A 15263-nucleotide genomic window follows, 5' to 3' on the forward strand; every position below is an offset into this window, starting at 1 on the left:
CCATCCTAGGGCCAAAATGCTGGAGCTCCCTCCCCACCAAGATTCGTTTGTCTCCCTCTCTCTATTTATCTGCATCCTCCTTTTGGGTTTCATTCGGCATCTCCCCAGTAAGGAAAGCCAATTTGGTGCAGTGGTGAAGTGTGTGGACTCTTATCTGGGAGAAGTGGGTTTAATTCCCCACTCCTCCACTTGCAGCTGCTGGAATGGCCTTGGGTCAGCCAGAGCTCTCTTATCTGGGAGAACCAGGTTGGATTCCCCACTCCTCCACTTGCACCTGCTGGAATGGCCCTGGGTCAGCCAGAGATCTCTTATCTGGGAGAACCAGGTTGGATTCCCCACTCCTCCACTTGCACCTGCTGGAATGGCCTTGGGTCAGCCAGAGCTCTCTTATCTGGGAGAACCGGGTTGGATTCCCCACTCCTCCATTTGCAGCTGCTGGAATGGCCTTGGGTCAGGTAGAGCTCTCTTATCTGGGAGAACCGGGTTTGATTCCCCACTCCTCCACTTGCAGCTTCTGGAATGGCCTTGGGTCAGCTAGAGCTCTCTTATCTGGGAGAACCGGGTTGGATTCCCCACTCCTCCACTTGCACCTGCTGGAATGGCCTTGGGTCAGCCAGAGCTCTCTTATCTGGGAGAACCGGGTTGGATTCCCCACTCCTCCACTCGCACCTGCTGGAATGGCCTTGGGTCAGCCAGAGCTCTCTTATCTGGGAGAACCGGGTTTGATTCCCCACTTCTCCACTTGCAGCTGCTGGAATGGCCTTGGGTCAGCTAGAGCTCTCTTATGTAGGAGAACCGGGTTTGATTCCCCACTCCTCCACTTGCAGCTGCTGGAATGGCCTTGGGTCAGCCAGAGCTCTCTTATCTGGGAGAACCGGGTTTGATTCCCCACTCCTCCACTTGCAGCTGCTAGAATGGCCTTGGGTCAGCCAGAGCTCTCTTATCTGGGAGAACCGGGTTGGATTCCCCACTCCTCCACTTGCACCTGCTGAAATGGCCTTGGGTCAGCCAGAGCTCTCTTATCTGGGAGAACCGGGTTTGATTCCCCACTTCTCCACTTGCAGCTGCTGGAATGGTCTTGGGTCAGCTACAAGTTCTCGCAGAAGTTATCCAATAGCACAGGTATTAAGCACAATGTATCAGGGGTGGCCAACGGTAGCTCTCCAGATGTTTTTTGCCTACAACTCCCATAAGCCCCAGCCATTGGCCATGCTGGCTGGGGCTGGTGGGAGTTGTAGGCAAAAAACAACTGGAGAGCTATCGTTGGCCACCCCTGCAATATATCATTCAAAACCTCACCGGTTGAATTATCACTCTCACACAAAAAGTGTATAAACAAACATTTAGTGCTCCTGTCTCCACCCAGATTCCGGACTGTGAGAAGCAGCTGAAGGCCGTGCCTTTAAGACACACTTTAGGAAAACAGACTGGGGGAGCACTGTGAGGGGGTTTGTTCTGTTATTTTGCTGTATGGACTTATTATACATTGTGCATTAAATGTTTCTTTACATACTTTTTGTGTGAGAGTGATAATTCAGCCAGTGAGGTTTTGAATGATATATTGTACAAGTTCTCGCAGCGCTGTTCTGCTCAAGAGCAGTTATCTCAGAGCTCTCTCAGCCCCACCTACCTCACAAGGTGTCTGTTGTGGGGGAAGAAGTTATAGGAGATTGTAGGCTGCTCTGAGTCTCTGTCCATGAAAGGGCAGTTGCTGGGAGAGCCCTCTCAGCCCCACCCACTACACAGGGTGTCTGTTGTGGGGGGAGAAGATATAGGAGATTGTAGGCTGCTCTGAGACTCTGTCCATGAAAGGGCAGCTGCTGGGAGAGCCCTCTCAGCCCCACCCACCTCACAGGATTTCTGTTGTGGAGGGAGAAGTTATAGGAGATTGTAGGCTGCTCTGAGTCTCTGTCCATGAAAGGGCAGCTGCTGGGAGAGCCCTCTCAGCCCCACCCACCTCACAGAATTTCTGTTGTGGGGGGAGAAGTTATAGGAGATTGTAGGCCGCTCTGAGACTCTGTCCAGGAAAGGGCAGCTGCTGGGAGAGCCCTCTCGGCCCCACCCACCTCACAGGATGTCTGTTGTGGGGGGAGAAGATATAGTAAGTAAGTAAATTTATTTTTGTATCCCGCCCTCCCCCGCCAAAGGCAGGCTCAGGTCGGCTCACAGACATGGAGCAACCATGATTTCAATAAAATACAAACAATACAAAAGACAGATTAAAATACAATTAAGTTACCGTTGTAAATTTAGTTAAAATTAGTTAAAATTAGATAAAACAGCTGTTAAATGTTAATAGTTAAGGTGCTACAATTCACAGTCATATATGAGATGGCTAGATGGCTAGAAATCAACTTAGCCGGGTTCTATCTTGAAAGCGAGCTGAAAGAGGGTGGTTTTGCAAGCCCTGCGGAACTGATTCAGGGCTCGCACCACCTCTGGAAGTTGATTCCACCATCGGGGGGCCATAACTGAGAAGGCTTGCTCCCTCGTTATTTTCAATCTAGCCTCTCTTGGCCCAGGGATTTTTAAAAGGTTTTGGGAACTAGATCTCAGTGCTCTCTGGGGAACATATGGGGAGAGGCGGTCCCTAAGGTAGGCAGGTCCTCGGCCATATAGGGCTTTAAAGGTAATAACCAGCACCCTATAGCGAACACGGTACACAACCGGTAGCCAGTGCAGCTCCCGCAGCCCAGGCTGCACGTGTTCCCACCGAGGTAGTCCCACCAACAGCCTGGCCGCCGCGTTCTGCACCAACTGCAGTTTCCGTGTTCGGTATAAGGGCAGCCCCATGTAGAGGGCATTACAGTAGTCTAGCCTCGAGGTGACCGTTGTGTGGATCACAGTTGCCAGGTCACTACGTTCCAAGAAGGGAGCCAACTGCCTCGCCCTCCTAAGGTGGAAAAAGGCAGATTTAGCAGTGGCAGCTATCTGGGCTTCCATTGACAAGGAAGACTCCAGTAGCACTCCCAAGCTCTTGACCCTGCGCACTGGTATCAGTGGCACACCGTCAAAGGCCGGTAGGGAGATCTCCCCTCCTGGCCCGCCGCGACCTACGCAAAGGACCTCAGTCTTCGCTGGGTTCAGCTTCAGCCCACTCAGCTTGAGCCAGCCAGCCACAGCTTGTAACGCCCAGTCCAGATTTATAGGGACATCGCCAGTCTGGCCGTCCATCAATAGATAGAGCTGGGTGTCATCAGCGTACTGATGACAACCTAGCCCATACCTCCAGGCAATCTGGGCAAGGGGGCGCATATAGATGTTAAACAACATCGGGGAGAGAACTGCCCCCTGAGGCACCCCACAATGAAGTGGGTGTCTCTGAGACAGCTCCCCTCCAATTGCCACCCTTTGTCCCCGACCTTCAAGGAAGGAGGAGAGCCACTGTAAGGCTAGCCCCCGAATTCCCGCGTCGGCGAGACGGCAGGTCAGCAGCCGATGATCGACCATATCGAACGCAGCCGATAGGTCTAGCAGCAGCAATACTGCCGAGCCGCCTTGATCCAGTTGTCGCTGGAGGTCATCCATGAGGGTGACCAAGACTGTCTCTGTCCCATGGCCCGGGCGGAAGCCGGACTGGCATGGGTCTAGGGTGGAAGCGTCATCCAGAAAGTCCTGTAACTGCAGCGCCACAGCCCTCTCGATAATTTTGCCCAAAAAGGGCAAGTTTGAGACCGGTCGGTAATGTGCCAATTCGGCCGGGTCTCATGTAGCCTTTTTCAGGAGAGGGCGGACCACTGCCTCTTTCAGGGGTCTTAGAGGAGATTGTAGGCCACTCTGAGTCTCTGTCCTTGAAAGGGCAACTTCTGGGAGAGCTCTCTCAGCCCCACCCACCTCCCAAGGTGTCTGTTGTGGGGGAGGGAAAGGGAAAGGGGCTTGGAAGACACTCTGCAACTCCTTTGGCTGCTGAAGGGTGGGATAGAGAATCCATTCTCTTCTTCTCCTTCTCCGGGTTGCTGGCCTTCCTCTTTGGTTCTCGCGTCGCTTGTGTGTTTTTTTCGGAATTGGTTTAATCATTTTAAATGTTTGTTTTTAACTGCTCAGCTGTTGTCATGTTTTCACGTGTTCTGCCTTGCGAGCCCTAGTCAGGTGGAAAGGGGGTGTGGAAATGTTTTCCATGAATGAAAAATCGGAGCCAGCAGGCCTCTGGCATTCGGGCAGGGCAAGGAAGGGGGGGCGCGCCCAGGGAGCCCCCGCAGTCTAGAGATGGAAGACCCTGCCACGGCGGTGTGGAGGCGCGATCAGAGAGCCCGGCTTTCTTCCGCTGCCCTGGGCACCGTCTCCCTTCCCTTCCCTTCCCTTCCCTTGCAGCAACGAGAGCCGGCCGGTCTCCTGGCTGGCGGAGCAGGCCTCTCAGCGCTACTACCAGATGTGCGGGCTGCTGCCGCGCCTCACCCTCAAGAAGGAGGGGGCCCTCTTGGCCCCCCAGGACCTCATTGTGGACGTCCTGCAGAGCAACGAGGAGGTGAGTGGCCGTTTCCGGGGGGGGGGGGAGGTTGTGCCCAGGGAGGAGGCTGCTGTCTGAAGAAGGAGAATTGCAGATTTATACCCCGCCCTTCTCCCTGAATCAGAGACTCAGAGCGGCTCACAATCTCTGAGAGCCATGCAGCCAGCTGGGAGGCTCCTGCTGGAGGGTGTTCCACAGCTGAACGGCACCTCCTTTGGGGCCTGCATCCTGTTTGGGGTAGTGGTGAAGCGTGTGAACTCTTACCTGGGAGAACCGGGTTTGATTCCCCACTCCTCCTCCACTTGCAGCTGCTGGAATGGCCTTGGGTCAGCCAGAGCTCTTGCAGGAGTTGTCCTTGAAAGGGCAGCTTGCACGAGAGCTCTCTGAGCCCCACCCACCTCACAGGGTGTCTGTTGTGGGGGAAGGAGACCTAGGAGATTGTGACCGCTCTGAGACTCAGATTCAGAATATAGAGCGGGATATAAATCCAGTATCTTCTTTTTTAACTCCAAGCCAGGGAAATCTGGCCTGCAGTGCTGCTGCCGCTGGGGAACCACGCAGCTGGGTTGGCCTGAAGATGCCCCAAAGGGGAGTGGGTTTGGGGCGGGTAGTCTGGCTCCCTGCCCGCAGAATTCAGGCGCAGAATTCCCCAGGGTGGAGTGTAGCGATTGAGGGGTGCCTTGGGCGAGATTGCCCCTCCCCTTGACTCTGGAGGCGGAGCTATGGAGCTTCTCACCCTTTTCGCGGCTCTTCTGGCGTCCTCAGGGTCTTGGCAGGTCTTGCAAAGGCAAGATCAGAGCAAGCCGAGGCGAAGGGTGGGATCAGGGCCAGCTGTGAGATGCAGGTGAGCTAGAGGAGTTGTGGGAGCCAGCCCAGCAAAGTGGGTCAGGTGGGCCCCGGGATCCTTTGGCAGGGGAGGGGGGCCCCTTTTGCCCAGTGCCTGATTGCGGTCGCTCTCGCTTCTGTGGCAGGTGTTGGCTGAGGTGGAGTCCTGGGACCTGCCGCCCCTTCTGGAGAGATACCGCAAGGCTTGCCGGAGCCAGTCTGTGGGTAAGCTGCAGCCCCTGGCCAGGTGGGGCTTCTGTAGGGCAGAGGGGACAGAGGGGGGAGCATCGCAGTGCCCAGAAGGTCTCTCTCGGGAGTGGCTTGGTTGCCTTCCTCTGAGAGGCTGGTTCTCCGTGGCGCTGCCTACAGAAGCCCGGAAGGGCCCCACCCGTGTCCGGGCAGGTGATTCCTGCTGGCGGGGCTTGTGCTGACAGTGTCGTGGGTCTCCCGGGCTTCCAGGGGAACATCCGCTGCTGCTGAAGATGCTGGAGCGTCAGGAGTCGGGCCCCTCGTTCAGCGCCTCGGGCGTGGCCCTGCGCGGCCCCCACCTCACCCCCCTCCTGCGGGCGCTCAAGCGGCAGACGGCCATCCGGCACCTCAGCCTATCCGGGACCGGCCTGGGGGACGACTCGGCTGCGGAGCTGCTGGCCAGCATCAGCACCATGCCCGCCCTGAAGACCCTGGACCTCTCCGGCAACCGCTTGGGCCCCGAGGGACTGCAGAAACTGGCACGGGGGCCGACCGGCCCAGCCACCTTCCAGGTAGGGCGCTTCTTGGTCTTCAGCTCGGGGAGGGGTGCCTGCCCGCGCGGCAGGATTTCTTTTGGGGTCGATCCTCTCGGTGAAATTGGCAGCGAGGCGTCCAAGCTCTCCATCGCTGTTCATACTGTGAACAGCTTAGGCTGAGAAAGGGAAGGGCTGTTTGAGAACAGGAATCGCCTTATGCGGTATGAGCAGGAACCAGAAGATGCAGCTGGTAGTTCTGGAATGTAGCTGACGGGTATGATAAGATGAGGATGAAATAGAGATGTGATAAAGTTTCCGGGGGGGGGGAGCCTTTATAAACCTTGGGGTTTTGAGCAGAGGGGGCTGCCTGTATGAGAGACAGGGGGTCTCTATGCTGGTCAAGCCCTGAGATTAACAAGCCTTCGTTGATTTCAAGCTGATCAGACTAGAGACAGGAGACTCTCTATGCTGGGTCATGCCAAACAAAGGGGTCTTGGGACTTAAACTTTAAATGAGAAAATGTAGACTAACAGGGTGTTAGTCTAATAGAGACTTAGACTTTTCATAGAACGCTTAACTGTATAGAATTGTGCTTAACTATGGAACTGTGCTTGACTATAGAACTGAATTCTAGCTGTATGAGCAAATGTACTAATGCGATCTATTGCTTTGCTTTTAGATAGACAGACAGACAGACAGATTGATAGAAGATAGATAGATGATAGATTGATGATATAGACAGATTGATTGATAGGTGATAGATAGATGATTGATAGACAGATAGATAGATAGATAGATAGATAGATAGATAGATAGATAGATAGATAGATAGATAGATAGATAGATAGATAGATAGATAGATAGATAGATAGACAGACTGATTGATTATAGATATAGACAGATTGATTGATAGATGATAGATAGACAGACAGACAGACAGATCGATTGATAGATGATAGATAGACTGATAGATAGACAGACAGACAGACAGTCTTCTGTCCAGAGAAGAAACTTGGAGCTAATAAAGTTTATCTGTAAGGTCTTGAAATGTATTAGTGTGTCTGTTTTAGCCTTCTGCTGATAACTGCAGGTTGTTCTGGTTACTGAGGTGTACAAAAGCAAATCCGGCTTCAGTCAGGCCTGGGAGTGGCTTGGTTGCGGGGAGGATCCCAGCTCTTTCCAGCTTGTACTGAGTGATGGGGATCCCAGGCCTTTGGAATGGAGACACAAGGAGGCAGAGCCAGCCACAAAATGGCCACCATGAGAGGCGGAGCCATGCCCTCAGGAAGCCCAAGTGCGGGGTGGGGGGAAGGAGGAGTGGGAGAGAGAATAAACCCACCCTCTGGCAGCAGCTGCCACTCAAACCAGGCTATTTGAATCTGCCCAGCCAGTCAGGTCTCCAGTGGCCAGCTGGCCCTCCTTTCTAAAAACCACTTGGCAGGTGCTAGGACAAGGGTCAGCGGGTGCCATGGCTCAGGTGGGCACCAAGCTGGGGCCCCCTGCTTTTAGGCGACAGCCAGAAGCACAGGCAAAGACGGGAGGCGGCAGCTCCCTGGAATGCTGGAGCAGTTCAGGAAATGCCTCAAAGCCTGAGGACTAGCGCCCTGCTCTTTTTAAAATGTCAGCTGAGACGTGGGTGGGGGGGAGGTCTGGAAAAGGGCTCCCACTTCCCCATGTCCCAGGATGGCACAGACCTGCCTCAACAGACCCCCAGTCTGCACCACTCTACCTCCAGTTTGCCCCCAGCTTTGGTTTTTTCCCCTTGGGGTTTTCTGGTGCGCCCCCGACTGGGCCCTCCCTGTCGTTGCAGAGCCTGGAGGAGCTGGACGTGAGCTTGAACCCGCTGGGCGACGGCAGCTCCCAGGCCTTGGCCTCCTTGCTCCAGGCCTCCCCCCTCCTCAGCACCCTCCGCCTGGGAGCCTGCGGCTTCACCCCCGCCTTCCTCCAGCACTACCGCCCCCTGGTGGCCAGCGCCCTCAGAGGTAAGCTCTGCTAAAGCAATTGACGCACACCCGCATCCCCCTTCTGCAGGGAACGAAGCCCTCCTCTAAAACGGGAGGAGGCACCGAAATAGCCATCACGGCAGTCGCCGCAGCCTTTACGCAGGAAGGATTTCCCTGCAGAAGCGGGAAAGGGAGAGATGCTCTTCTTGGGTATTCGCTGAGGTCTGGGGCAGGAGACAAAGCCCCTGGGCCCTTTCTCAAAGCGCCTGTGTAGGGTGTGGGTGGTTCGTGTCTCGGCATGTTTTTAATTCTTCCCTGAGCTGACTCCTGTACCCCCTAGGCTGCGGGCAGGGGATCCCTCAGTTTGGAGGGGACAATCCCCCACCCCCGCGCTTCAGGGTCATCCGAAAGCGGAGTGGGGGAGGGAAACGTCTGCTGGGCGCTCCATGATTCCCTAGTGCAGGGGTGGCCAATGGTAGCTTTCCAGATGTTTTTTGCCTACAACTCCCATCAGCCCCAGCCAACAGTGGCTGGGGCTGATGGAGTTGTAGGCAAAAAAAAAAATCCGGAGAGCTACCGTTGGCCACCCCTGCCCTATGGAGACCGATTCCCATAGGATATAACGGAGAATTGATCCGTGGGTACCTGGGGCTCTGGGGCGGCTGTTTTTTTAGGTAGAGGCACCAGGTTTTCAACATCGCATCCAGGACCTCTCTCCAAAATGCTAGCCAAGTTTTAAAAAGGTTGCCCCAGGAGGTCTATTTGAACATATGAAGCTGCCTTATACTGAATCAGACCCTCTTTGGTCCATCAAAGTCAGTCTTGTCTCCTCAGACTGGCAGCGGCTCTCCAGGGTCTCCAGCTGAGGTTTTTCTTGCCTACTTGCCTGGACCCTTTTTAGTTGGAGATGCTGGGGATTGAACCTGGGACCTTCTGCTTACCAAGCAGATGCTCTGCCACTGAGCCACCATCCCTCCCCAAGACATATGAACATATGAAGCTTCCTTATACTGAATCAGACCCTCTTTGGTCCATCAAAGTCAGCATTGTCTACTCAGACTGGCAGCAGCTCTCCAGGGTCTCAAGCTGAGGTTTTTCACACCTATTTGCCTGGACCCTTTTTTAGTTGGAGATGCCGGGGATTGAACCGGGGACCTTCTGCTTCCCAAGCAGATGCTCTGCCACTGAGCCACCATCCCTCCCCTAAAGCTCTACCACCGAGCCCCCAAAGAAGGTGCCCTGATCCTTCATTCTTTCCAAAGGGAGGGGAGGCATTTCAACGGAGCGGCCCCTTGAAATCTGACGGTCAGAACTCCCTTTGGAGTTCTGTGATGCTTGTCACCACCTTGCTCCTGGCTCCGCCCCCAAAGTCCCCAGATATTTCTTGAATTGGACTGGGCAACCCTAGTGCCCCCCCACAAGCACTGGGGGCTGGCTTGGACAAAAGCAGACTGTAGCACACCCACCCCGCACACCTAGCCTTGCTTTGGGCAGCCTTGGAGCAGCTGGGAGGGAGGGGTGGATGCCTGAAGGGGGACTGCTGCTTGCCGGGCAGTGCCCACTGAGCTCACAGGCTCTTGGCATCTCTTAGTGTTGGGGGAGGGGGGCACCGTGCTTCGGAAAAAGCACTAAAGTATGCCTGGGGGATTGGAGGGTGGGGAACAAGACATGAAGCTGCCTTATACTGAATCAGACCCCCCGAGGTCCGTCGAAGTCAGCATTGTCTACTCCGACTGGCAGCGGCTCTCCAGCCGAGGTTTTTCACGCCTCCTTGCCTGGACCCTTTTTAGTTGGAGGTGTCGGGGATTAAGAACATAAGAACATAAGAGAAGCCATGTTGGATCAGGCCAACGGCCCATCAAGTCCAACACTCTGTGTCACACAGTGGCAAAAAATTTTATATACACACATACACTGTGGCTAATAGCCACTGATGGACCTGTGCTCCATATTTTTATCTAAACCCCTCTTGAAGGTGGCTATACTTGTGGCCGCCACCACCTCCTGTGGCAGTGAATTCCACATGTTAATCACCCTTTGGGTGAAGAAGTACTTCCTTTTATCCGTTTTAACCTTTCTGCTCAGCAATTTCATCGAATGCCCACGAGTTCTTGTATTGTGAGAAAGGGAGAAAAGTACTTCTTTTTCTACTTTCTCCATCCCATGCATTATCTTGTAAACCTCTATTGAACCTGGGACCTTCTGCTTACCAAGCAGATGCTGTACCGCTGAGCCACCGTCCCTCCCCTAAAAACCCACTGATGATCTTTATTGCAAGAGTCCTTTTAGCACTTCGTACGCACCGTCTTCCAGCAATTACCCATTTTTTTAAACTGGAGCTTGACAGGAATCGAACTGGAGACCTTCTGCATACCAAACAGACGTTCTGTTATTAAGCCACCCATTCTCCCTAAAGAAGTGGAGACTGTTCTGACAGACTGGCCAAAATCTACTCCACATATTCTAACAGATGTTGGAAGTGCCGAGAAGCTAAAGGATCGCTATTTCATATATGGTGGCAATGCAAATTCGCTAGAAAGTACTGGACACAAATTAATATTTGGATACAAAAAATTTTGGAAGCGCAAGTTACTCATGTGCCGGAACTTTATCTTTTAAATATTTGTAGACAGAAATTCCCCACAACAAAGCTGAAATTGTTAATGTATATTATTACGATAGCTAGAATATTATATGCCAAATATTGGAAAACTGACAAAACCCCGAACAGAGACGAGTTTATAAACAGATTATTGGAAACTGCAGAGGCCGATTTAATGTCTACAAGATTAAGAAACGGAAATCTGCAAAAGTGTCAGGAGGAATGGAGACCTGTTTATAAATGGGTTAAAAGTAAAGGATTTGATATGGAGTAAATATACTGAAACATTATATACTCATTGAGTAACGAAAGTGTCTTCTTCTAGTTAAGAAGTAAAGGTTTTAATAGTAATATTGAATTGCTTTTTTGTTAAAATATGATGAAATGACTCTGAAATTACAACTGAATATTTTCTACCAGTTGAAACCTCTCCGTCTCCCAGTGTGGGTGACTGGGTATGTGTGTTGTGTTTGTTTGGTAAAGGGAGGATGATGTATGTATTGGTTTGTGGCTTAGTCTTTGTATAACTTATATGTTCTTTGTCTTTGTAATGTTTTCTTTTCTTAAATAAAAGTAAAATTCTTCTAAAAAAAAAGAAGTGGAGACTGTTGAAGTGAAGGAGGCGGGAAGCTGGGAAGCCAGAATGATGTTAATGCCCCCTTCTCAGTTCTGTCTGCCCGTCTGAACCCTATCGTGCCCCCCCCTTTGCCTGACTTGTGAGCTGAATGCCTCTTTCCTTCAGGAGCCGTGCACTTGAAGAAGCTGTCCGTGTCCCACAATGCACTGGGCTCCCCAGGCCTCCGCCTGCTGCTCCAGAGCCTGCCAGCCGCTGCCCTCACTCACCTGGAGCTCAGCTCCGTGGAGGCCCCAACGGGAGACCCAAAGCCCCTGTGGGATGCGGTGGTTCAGTACCTGCTGCAGGTAAGGAGCGGAGGGGAGGGGAAAGAGACGCTTGCAGAAGAGGCCAGAAAAACCGAGGGAGGGGGCTGCTTTCCTTTCTGGGGAGAGTACTGAGCATCTCTCCCCCCCCCCCCCGGCAGCAACTCCATTCTGTATCCATCTTTTTTCACCCCCATGCAGGAAGACTGTGCTGTCACCCATTTGACACTGTCTGGGAATCGCCTGACAGATGAGGCCGTCGAAGAGCTGGCCAGGTAGGATGGGGGAGGCTGCGACCAAAGAAACAGGCGCCGTCCGGGGCTTTCCCGAGGTCTTCGGTTTCAGATCTTGATCTGGCGATCAGAGGAAAAGAGCAGGGGTCCAGGAGCACCTGGAAGACTAATGATAGGAGCAAGTCCCAAAAGTCCTAAGACTGCCTGTCTGTAAACCTCACATGCAGAGGCTCTAACCCAGGGGTGTCAAACATGCGGCCCATGGGCCAAATCAGACACACACACACACACACACACACACCCCAGAGGGTTCCTATCAGGCCCCTGAGCAACTGGCTGCCGTCTGCTTCCTTCTGAATCACAGCTTGCTTTGCCTGGCTCGCTCAATCACACAGGAACTACAGAGCAAAGCTCTGTTTCCTCCATTGGCTGAGGCTCCTCCTTTGGGGAGGAAGCGGGGGAAGGGAGAGCTTGATTTCCAGGCTCTCTCAATCGCACAGCCGAGCGACTGAGCCTAGCCTCTCTTCCTTCTATTGGCCGAGGCTCCTCCCTCTCCTGGGGAAAGAAGGGAATAGTCAGAGCTTCCTTTGCCCAATTCCCTGGATCCCATGGGAGAGATACAGAGAAAGCATCTTTAGGCCAATGAGTGCTAATGTTCTAATCCTGTGTTATTAAAAAAAAATTCTTTGTGTTTGCCAGTGCCCTTTATAAAGTTTGCATCTCCACTACCTGGCATTACATTTTATGACAACAGACTGGCCCAGCAGGGTCTGATTTATGTCAGATTCGGCCCTCATAACAAATAGGTTCGACACCCCTGTTCTAAGCCTTTGACTCCCAGAACAAGGAGCAAACGTCAGGGGAAGGCTTTGGCCTCTACGCTCTGCTGTTGGCCCTCCAGAGGAACAAGTTTGCTGCTGAGACAGGAGGCTGCTGGACTAGATGGACCCCCACCCCCACCCCCGGCCTGATCTGGCAGGGCTCCTCTGATGTTCTTAAGGCTCCCCCTGGCCCTCTCTCTGCCTGTGAGCAACCTTGAGCAACAGAGCAGGGGCAAGCTATGGCAAACAGGCATGCTCCTCTCCCTGTTGTCCTCTTCTGCTCTCTCCTGGCTGCCTTTGCTCATCTTGTCCAGGCCCAGAAGGGACCAGATTGGGGAGCGGGGGGGGGGGGGTGCTGCTTGTTTGGCCTGAGCCCAGCCGTCCTCTCTCTAGGCACCTCCCCGCTTGCGGCTCGCTGCTCTCCCTGGATTTGTCAGCCAACCCGGCCATCAGCATCGTGGGGCTCCGGACGCTGCTGACGGCCCTGGAGGAGCGGCAGAAGGGCCTCCAGTTCCTCAGCTTGGCAGGTAAGTGGGCAGCTCCTGCTGGGGCCCCTCCTTCTTCTCCGAGGGGGGGCAGCATAAAGCAGACATTCCCCCATCACTCAGTGTAGGAGCCTGTTTGGGGCAGGTCGACTATAGGTGGAATTTAGGGTCCCCAGGTCCAATTCAAGAAATATCTGGGGACTTTGGAGGAGGAGTTAGGAGACTTGGGGTGGAGCCAGGAGCAAGGGTGTGACAAGCACAATTGAACTCCAAAGGGAGTTCTGGCCGTCACATTGAAAGGGATCGCATGCCTTTGAAATGCCTTCCCCTCCTTTGGAAATAATGAATAGAGTTGCCAGGTTCAATTTGAGAAATAGCTGGGGACTTTGGGGGTGGAGCCAGGAGCAAGGGTGTGACAAGCACAGTTGAACTCCAAAGGGAGTTCTGGCCATCACAGTTAAAGGGACTGCACCCCTTTTAAATGCCTTCCCCTCTTTTGGAAATCATGAATAGAGCTGCCAGGTTCAGTTTGAGAAATAGCTGGGGACTTTGGGGGTGGAGCCGGGAGCAAGGGTGTGACAAGCACAGTTGAACTCCAAAGGGAGTTCTAGCTGTCACAGTTAAAGGGACCGCACCCCTTTGAAATGCCTTCCTTCCATTGGAAATAAGGCTAGGGGCACCTTCTTTGAGGGGGTTCATAGACTTGGACCCCCTGGTCCAATCCTTTTGAAACTTGGAGGATGTTTTGAGGAGAGGCATGGGGTGCTATGCTGAAAATTTGGTGCCTCAGCTCAAAAGACAGGCGCCCCAGATACCTGTGGATCAATTCGCCGTTATACTGTATGGAAAATGGTCTCCATAGGGAATAACGGAGTGCCCAGCAAACATTTCCCTCCCCCCCCCACTTTCTGATGACCCTGAAGCGGGGGGGGGGGGGACCTCCAAACTGTTTCAGTTTATATCCCGCCCTTCCCACCAAAGCGGCTCAGGGCGGTTCACAACATATAAAATCTAACACAGAGTTTGGTTTTAAAAATACATCAATTTGCAACAAACTGGGGTATCCCCTGCCCCCACCTGGGGATTAGAAATATAGTAGAGAGTATCAGAGAGACTGAGAACCCAAAGAAAAACCGTGACAAAATAACGAATACAACCATTAGTTCATTTATAATTATTTGTGGGTGAAACTTCAAAGTACTTGCTTAGCAAGATCCAATCTAACAATCAGTATTAAAAGGCGAGTACATAGAATTCATTTACAATGCTTAGATGCATTTTGCAAATGCGTTTTGTAAATGAATTCTATGTACTTGCCTTTTAATACTGTTAGATTGGATCTTGCTAATCAAGTACTTTGAAGTTTCACCCACAAATTATAAATGCGCTGAGGATTGTAGTCGTTATTTGGTCACGGTTTTTCTTTGGGTCCCCACCTGGGGATTGGCAGCCATGCCGGCAGCGGGGGCTTTGGGGGAAAAGGGGAGCATTAGAGGAACCCCCCCCCCCACTCCCCTGACCGGCCTCCTCTCCCCGCCTCTGCTCAGGCTGCTCCGTGAAGGGCCCCTTGGACTGCACCGCCTGGAAGAAGCTCTCCGCCAGCGTCCGTCACCTGCAGCTCTGCACTCGCCTCCTCAGCCCCGGCGACCAGCGGGACGTGGCAGAGCTGTGGCCCGCCTCCCCCGGCTCTGCTCTCCGCACCGTCGCCAGGCAGCACAAGCTCTTCTGCCAGAGCCTGGCCCCAGGATCGCCCGCGACGGACTCGACCGCTCTCGCCGGCTCCGTGTGACGCTCCCTCCGCCAGTGCTGGGGGGCGCCTGCCCTACAGAGAGCCCAACAGTCCCCCGCCCTTTCCGGCTGATTGTGCAGGGCTTGGGCTGCAGGAGTGGATCATGGGAGAAAGACAAGGGACTGCTGCTGGGACATGCTGGGCACCCCCGGTCCCCCAGCCTCCCCAAAGCCCTGCCTGGGTCAGCACAGATGCTGCGTGCTGGGGGAGGGGAGCAAGAGAGCCCCACTGCTACTTTCCTGCCGTGCCTTCTCTTCCCTGGCTCCTCCTCCAGGGGTGCTTAGTCTTCAATTCCCTGCTATTTATTGAATATCACGTCTTCAGGATCAACCCCTGTGTGCCTCCATTTCTTCTAACTTGCCGTGTGAGTCCGCTAAAGGTCAAGGTAGACCCCTATGCAAGCCCCCGTCGTTTCCCATTGCATCGCAACGTTTTCACGGCAGGCTTTTTAACAGTTTGTCTCTGCCTTCCCCATTCATATACCCTTTCCCCCCCAGCAAGCTGGGGACTCATT

At 53.4% G+C, this 15263-nt stretch overlaps 1 protein-coding gene across 1 annotated transcript in view; it reads left to right on the top strand.

Moving 5' to 3' along the window:
* TONSL (tonsoku like, DNA repair protein) overlaps window positions 1-15079 on the top strand; it is a 52533-nt gene extending 37454 nt beyond the window's left edge. The window contains exons 19-26 of the mRNA XM_060243048.1: window positions 4312-4465; window positions 5419-5497; window positions 5732-6033; window positions 7808-7979; window positions 11285-11463; window positions 11623-11696; window positions 12869-13002; window positions 14508-15079. Coding sequence (XP_060099031.1) covers window positions 4312-4465; window positions 5419-5497; window positions 5732-6033; window positions 7808-7979; window positions 11285-11463; window positions 11623-11696; window positions 12869-13002; window positions 14508-14749 — 1336 coding nt within the window. The 3' untranslated portion in view covers window positions 14750-15079. The remainder of the gene's footprint in view (window positions 1-4311; window positions 4466-5418; window positions 5498-5731; window positions 6034-7807; window positions 7980-11284; window positions 11464-11622; window positions 11697-12868; window positions 13003-14507) is intronic.
* Window positions 15080-15263: the final 184 nt, after the last annotated feature.

Source organism: Heteronotia binoei, chromosome 7, assembly GCF_032191835.1.
Source record: "Heteronotia binoei isolate CCM8104 ecotype False Entrance Well chromosome 7, APGP_CSIRO_Hbin_v1, whole genome shotgun sequence".
In the NCBI taxonomy this organism is placed as follows: Eukaryota; Metazoa; Chordata; class Lepidosauria; order Squamata; family Gekkonidae; genus Heteronotia; species Heteronotia binoei.